Source organism: Hibiscus syriacus, unplaced genomic scaffold (genome assembly GCF_006381635.1).
Source record: "Hibiscus syriacus cultivar Baekdansim isolate YM2019G1 unplaced genomic scaffold, ASM638163v2 tig00002317_pilon, whole genome shotgun sequence".
NCBI lineage: Eukaryota > Viridiplantae > Streptophyta > Magnoliopsida > Malvales > Malvaceae > Hibiscus > Hibiscus syriacus.
Window position 1 is genome coordinate 696,766 of NW_024061925.1, and position 7,577 is coordinate 704,342.

The 7,577-nt window shown below is 32.1% G+C and overlaps 1 protein-coding gene across 1 annotated transcript; it reads left to right on the forward strand.

Moving 5' to 3' along the window:
• Positions 1-4,930: 4,930 nt before the first annotated feature.
• On the forward strand, positions 4,931-6,385 carry LOC120144680 (serine/threonine-protein kinase RIPK-like). The gene is made up of 4 exons (XM_039158699.1): positions 4,931-5,355; positions 5,439-5,574; positions 5,671-5,807; positions 5,891-6,385. The coding sequence occupies exons 1-4, from the start codon at positions 4,969-4,971 to the stop codon at positions 6,383-6,385; spliced, it is 1,155 nt and encodes a 384-aa protein (XP_039014630.1). The 5' UTR covers positions 4,931-4,968.
• The last annotated feature ends 1,192 nt before the right edge of the window (positions 6,386-7,577 follow it).

The following is a 7,577-nucleotide window of genomic DNA, read 5'->3' on the forward strand; positions in this document are numbered from 1 at the left end:
TCACATCATTATTTTTTTAAATCAACATCAAGTAACTATAAAAGAAACGAAACATAATAGTAGGTATGATTTAAAAAAATAATTGGTGAATTAAAACAGAAACACAAGAATAAGTGGGTGACCAAATAGGTAATTTATCATTAATTAAATTAAAATACTATAAAAGTTTTAAATGGGCCAACAACGCCCTTGTTGAAATTATTGGCTTTTTGGCCCATACCGTGGGCTCCAAAATTATTTAAGGAAAGAGTCAGTAAATTATTTTGGAATTTATGATATTTTCTACCAGGAGAAGATGAGTTCCCATGAGGTATTATTTTTATATTCGAAGACCATTATTTTAATTATTGCGTAACAAATTAGATTTTTTTTTCATTTTTGAAATCACATTTTCAGAATCCATGTATCTTTTATATTGGGTAAACTAAATGTTTAATATATAAACTATCATTTTTGTTTTCTTTTGGTAGCTAATTTTTTTTTGTTTCAAAATTATACCTAACGTTTACTTTTTATTTCATTTTTGTACCTCGTTATTAAAATTAAATTTAAAAGTTACAGTGATTAAATTAGGAGCAATTTGAAAGTTATTAAATTAAATTAAATTTTTTATTTTATTTATATATTAATATATTAATAATAAAAATATGATGTCACAAAATTAAAAAAAAAACTCTAGTGACCAAAATAGGAGTGAGAAGATAGTTGAGTGATAAATTATGTAATTTACCCATAAAAATGTCATGCTAGTTTCACAAAATGTTATTGTTGTTGATTAGATTCATTTCCAAAATCGATATCAAAGGTTGCACTTTGGTATTCGGTATACAAAGCATAGTCGTAAGGATTAGTCCTTGTAGACAAGTAACCGATGTGAATCCCGAAGTAAATACCTCTTTTGATGATCCGAGGAAATTGACTCAAAGCAAAAGCGTAAGGTTGATTTTTATCAATTGAATTTCCAATCTTATTTCCTTTAAATCTACTTTTTTTTTTATTCTTTACAACCTCCTTCATTTTCTTACTCATTTTTATTTTCATCATGTACAAATCCCTCCTTTTTACTCAATATTACTCCACTCACTTCTTGGCTCAGAGATTAAAACAAACATAAATCAGGAAGTTCCTTAGTTATGTGGGATCGATCCTTACTTCTCTTTTATTATTTTTAATTTCCTTTTATTTATTATTTGAGAAAAATGAATTACTTTGACACAAAAACGACGCATGTCAACAATTTTGAAGTAATAACACAAAAGAAACATTCACACAATAAGTCTCTTAGCTTTGAGAGTCTTAAAAAAATAGAACGTGTAAATTTTTCTACGACTTAAAAATGTTATTATACCATGCCACATCAATATTTTTTAAATCAACATCGAGTAACTAAAATAGAAAATAAACATAATAGTAGGTATGATTTAAAAAAAATAGTTGGATAACAAAAACAAAAACACAAGAATAGGTGGGTGACCAAATAGGCAATTTATCATTAATTAAGTTAAAATAGTTGGATAATAAAAATAAAAACACGATAATAGGTTGATGACCAAATAGACAATTTATCATTAACTAAGTTAAAATACTATAAAAGTTTTAAATGGGCCAACAACACCCTCGTTGAAATTATCACCCACCTGAGCCCTAACCTACTAACCCACTAGACCCAATCATCAATTGTGTCCTTTCTTTCCAAGCCCAACAGACCCTATTACTGGGTCTACTACAAGGCAAAGTCTTCTCTATTGGTACGACTTTAGAGGACCGGGCGAAAAAGGAAAATTTTACTTTTGAAATTTTAAAATTTTTATATATTTTAATTTTTTATGTATTATTCTTTTTAGAAAAATTAAAATTATTATATATTTTAATTTTTTATGTATTATTCTTTTTAGAAAAATCTTATTTTTGTTTTCCTGAAATTTTATAATTTTAAATTCATCCTCTAAGATTTTAAAAATTCAAATGAACTCATTTAAACATAAAATCCTACGTGGACGGAACCGACCGAGCCAATAAAGTTAACGAGTTCCACAATTGCAGCTGTGTTTGTTATGGTCAGTACGAGTAGTAGTAAGCAGCACGAATCGAACGCAAACCGCTACACGGATGCGTTGACAAAGAACCCACAGTTTCCGACATTTTTCCACCGTAGGAAGCCAACACCATTAAAACAATTATTGACTTTGACTACTGTAACATTCTCTCGTGTTTCATGTCATTGTCCATTTTCCTTTTTTGTTTTCGGTAGTTCATCTGAAAAAGAAAATGCGTTTCAGTTGAATCCAACAACCGCCAGTTTGTTGGATTATAATTATTAACTTGATTGATCGTATCATATAACATATATATATTTAAGCTATGTCTGAATATATCTTGATTATTAGACTAACAGTGTTTTATAATGGTTCATTCTAATGTATACTAATATTGATGTATTAAATTTGTTAATTAGGAATAAACCTGGGTTTGCTTCATGTTAGATTTTTTGCCGATTCGAATAAAACCTGAGTATAATTCTCATTTACTCCTCATCTGATTCAACCCTAGTTTAAAGAAATTCTATATGATTTGAAAATTGACTTAATTTTTGAAGTAAAAACTCGTATTTGATCGACTCGAATTGACCCGAGCCGAAATAAGTGTATATATATATATGTGTGTGTATGTATTATTTTCATTAGGTAAAATAAAGTCTTAATTAAAAAAATATAGAGAGATGAGTATTATTGGAATTCTCTAAATACATAAAAGATAATTATATTGTAATACCCAAAACAATTTTTTTTTATCTTGAACATAAATCGAGCTCGAATCTATATTTTTTAACCCACCTTAAAAAATCAAATTCGATTGAAAATCAGCCAGTTTGACTCCCATATCATCAATACGTGTAATTACACGAATTGTACACCTTTTCATAAGAATTGAAAAGTATGATCGAAAACTTTCAATTACACTAAATTTAACTAGACTATACTATAATTATCTGAATATATCAATCACAATTACGTAATATTTCTAAATTCAAATTGTTAAGTAATTTACCAAATACGACTAATAAATAAGATATATATATATATATATATATATATATATATATATATATATATATATATATATATATATATATATATATATATATATATATATATATATATATATGTAAATAAAATTTTGGCTGCCGTTTAGGAAAATGACGTAGCACACTTATTTTCTATTTTCTAATTAAGCCCTTCAACTTTATATAATTAATTTTTCATATAAAAATTCTCCGGCCTCATCATCCCCGCAAATTCCTCTTTAAAATGTCAACAACTCATCAAAGAAAGCAGTGCCTTATGATGGAATTGTTTTGAATTTGTGAAGAAATCATGCAACTATGCACATTGAACACATTTTATTTATTTATTTTTATTTCATAGATACTATTGTTTTTTTATATTTTGTTCAAATGTATTTAGTCTAAAATGACTTTCATTTCATTCATACCAAACCCGGTCGTAATTTTCCACTTATGTTGACAATATTGTCCATTGACTTTCTTAACGCGACATTACATTACAATTTACATGATGCCAATTTACGCCTCATTGAGGCATTTCCCCTTTTATTTTGATAAGTTAATTTAAATTTAGTTAATTCATGTTTAAGCTTTCTAACGTGATTTCCTGGTATTATGTATGGTGTTTTTAATGTGGATGTACAAAATTTATGTTTAGGTTGTAGATAATGTTGTTTGAATTTAGGTTACTTAAGGAAAATTTATCACTTTTTATTATTTGAAATTAATTAGCAGATTGAGATCATTTTGATAAAGATATATCACATTGGACATACTTTTTGTAAAGCATTTTTGATAAGAAATATCTTCTGTTGATGTGACAAAAATCAGACAACCCTTAGAGGATGGACAAAAAAGAAAATACACATGATGTGTGTCAAAGACATGTATTTGCAAGCATAAGACAAATCAAGTCGGATGTCAACAACTACACACATGTATTAACCTTGTCTTCAACCACTTAATAAAGGTATGTTTAAAAGATAACATTTAAACACTTAAAAATCCTCATATACAAACAATTTACGATTTGAGAAGCTCATGGCTTAACATATTGATTTTAAGTTGTTAAAGAAAAGTTTTGAACTTGATCAAAACTTATTGATATGACAATTTTTGATATTGTGATCTCGAATATTTTAGAAGACAACAAATGATAGAGTTTGTAATTAACTTGGATCTGATCAAGTTCAGTATTTGTCTTTAACAACTAGAAATCAACATGTTTAGCCATATGTTTTTCATATCTTATATTTTTATCAGAAACCAATCAAAACCAAGACAAGATCATGACCATCATCAATCAAATCCACGAAAAAGAAAATGTGGGAGAAAAAGCCTTGAGTTCACGCAGTGGTGATCAAGCTGATGAAGATCCGCATGTCGTTTGATCGTCATGCATACAAATACAATATACTTTCATCATGTTCATGTCAACCATCTTTGATCAAATCTTCTAGAAGATACATATATTATTATTATTATTATTGCAACTATGCCAACCTCTTTCGTTTACAAAGTCCAAAAACAAACCCAGAATTTTCGAGTTGATTAACAAGAAAAAGTAAAGATAAAATGGTCCTCGCGGCGGATTTTAGTATACACCAGCTGGTACACGCTGTTCTCTTCCTTTCTGCAGGATTAATACCTAATTCTCATTCTTTTTATTCAATAAAATAAGCAGTTTCCGACCCTGCTTTCATACAAATGCCAGAAACAAGCTTCTACTTTTCATGGAAAATAAGAAAGTCAAAGGGGCAGCCGCGTCATTTTGTTTTGAACCAACTTTTGTGGACTTAACTTTTCTTCCCAGTTATATATATATATACACTCCCCCCCCCCCCACAATTCAAACTCTTGTATGAATGGATATAGAACTGTTTTTTGCAGATTCTGGGGAGAAAATGACAGTGATGAAGATTATTTTTAGATCCATCATCCCGAGCTGTTCAAAGGGTGTTGTGAAACCGGAAGGGAAGCCGAAGAAGGAAGATTCAAAGAAAAGTTCATCATTTACAAGGTTTGCCATGTTAGACTTAAGTTATACAAGTTCGATGTTGTCGGAAGATTTGTCGACCTCGCTTGTCGGTTCCAATATTCATGTGTTTACGCTTGGGGAGCTAAAGGTGATAACACAGAGCTTTTCATCGGCTAATTTTCTGGGTGAAGGTGGGTTTGGAAAGGTTCATAAAGGGTTCATTGATGACAAGCTTAGGCCTGGGTTGAAAGATCAGCCTGTTGCTGTTAAAAACCTGGATCTACAAGGCCTGCAAGGACACAGAGAGTGGCTGGTGAGTATATTATATGCGTATTTTCTTTCAATCAATATTTTGATTGACGTTTGATTATTGAGAAATGTTCGTTTTTCGAGCAGACTGAAGTGATCTTTCTTGCACAATTGAGTCATCCTTATCTGGTGAAGCTGATCGGATATTGTTGCGAAGAAGACAATAGGCTATTGGTGTATGAATACATGCCCAGAGGCAGCTTGGAGAATCAGCTATTCAGAAGTATATATGATCTCTCTGCAAATCACCATTTGTTAATAAAAGAAAGTAAGAAACTAATGATCCGAAATTAATGCCGATCTTCCTCGATCGGTGCAGGGTATTCGGTTTCGCTTCCATGGGCGACCAGGATGAAAATTGCTCTCGGAGCTGCCAAGGGTCTTGCTTATCTCCATGAAGCGGAAAAGCCAGTCATTTACCGAGATTTCAAGGCATCAAATATCTTGCTAGACTCTGTAAGTATTGCTTTTTCTTCAAGTTCTTACCTAAGTAACATGGATTTTCCAAGTTTATTGATGTCCATGTTTTTCTTTTCCAGGATCACAATGCCAAGCTTTCGGATTTTGGTCTCGCGAAAGACGGTCCGGAAGGGGATGACACGCATGTTTCCACCAGGGTTATGGGGACAGAAGGTTACGCTGCTCCTGAATACGTCATGACCGGTCATTTAACGGCGATGAGCGATGTGTATAGCTTCGGAGTGGTGCTGTTAGAGCTTTTAACCGGGAGGAGATCTTTAGACAAGAACCGTAGCCCAAGACAGCAGAACTTGGTAGAATGGGCAAGGCCAATGTTGAATGATCATCGGAGACTTGGCCGGATAATGGATCCGAGACTTGAAGGATCATACTCGGAAATAGGGGCACGGAAGGCGGCTGCATTGGCCTATCAATGCCTTAGCCAACGTCCGAAACAAAGACCAAAAATGTGTGATGTGGTCCAGACATTGGAGCCACTTCAGGATTATGAAGATATCCCAATTGGTCCCTTTGTTTATACTGTTCCATCTGAAAGTGGTTCACAAAAGATCTGAAAGTGGTTCACAAAAGTAGGTCAAGGATGTTGAAAAGTCAACAATATAAGGCACCAAAAGTGCCTATAATCAATGCATCGAAAATTTCAGCTTGTTGAATTTTTTTAAATGGTAAAAACATTTTTTAGTCATTGTAATTTAAGATATTTATAAATTAGTCCTTAAGCTTCAATTATAAATACCCTAGCTCATTTAGCTTCAAAACCATCCCAAAACATTATAGTTTTCTTCCAATACTAGAGAAAATTTAGAAAATTTATTGAGAGTTTTTTTTTCCTTTTTATCAAGAGAGAATTATCATTGTTTTCTCCTTGTTAGATCGAGAGAAGTTGTAATTTCTATTTTCTCATAGTGAAATTCTTCTATCGTTGCTCGTGGTTTTTACCCTATATTATTTAGGGTTTTTCACGTAAACTTTGTGTCTCTTTTATCTTCATTTTTATTTTCTCACATTATTAGTTGTGATTTTGCTCTATCCGATAGCCGTTTTCCGCAACAATTGGTATCAGAGCCAGATTAGAGTGTGTAATATCTGCTTATTATCTTTGTGGTTGCCACCAAAAGATGGATCCTCCAACATAAGAAAGTAAGAAGTTATTACCCATTCTTTTAAGGTTCCAGAGAACTATTCACGATAATGAAATAGTATGAGCTATCTGTAAAAGAAACTATGGCAACGAAATTTGATATTGAAAAATTCAATGAGAGAAATTTCTCATTGTGGAAATTGAAGATGAAGGCCATCCTGAAGAAAGACGGTTGTCTAGCAGCTATCAGTGAAAGGCCGGTAGATTTCACAGATGACAACAAATGGATCGAAATAGACGGAAATGATATGACAAACTTTCATCTAGCATTAGCAGATGAAGTATTGTCAAGCATCGAGGAGAAGAAGACATCTAAGAAGAAATGAGATCATCTCACCAAATTGTACGATGCCACATTGTTGCACAATAAAATTTTCTTTAAGAGAAAATTATACACTCTTCGTATATGTCGCGACCGTTTTTCGGTTGGGCCCCGGAATTGGGCTACGACTTGAATAATTGGGTTAGAGTCGCCATCTACCATTTTAAAACGAATTTAGGTGGGTCAGACACCATCTTACCGGATCTGCGTTTAACCAGAAATGTGTCGGGTTCGGGAGTCGGTTACGGTCAAGGAAGGATTAGCACCCTTGAACTGCCCTTTC

Bases quoted from the DNA above. Each gene is read 5' to 3' on its own strand.
- LOC120144680 (XM_039158699.1), top strand. From the start codon at position 4,969: ATGACAGTGATGAAGATTATTTTTAGATCCATCATCCCGAGCTGTTCA. The intron at 5,575-5,670 runs GTATATATGATC...CGATCGGTGCAG, and splicing joins GGAGAATCAGCTATTCAGAA to GGTATTCGGTTTCGCTTCCA. The intron at 5,808-5,890 runs GTAAGTATTGCT...TTTCTTTTCCAG, and splicing joins CAAATATCTTGCTAGACTCT to GATCACAATGCCAAGCTTTC.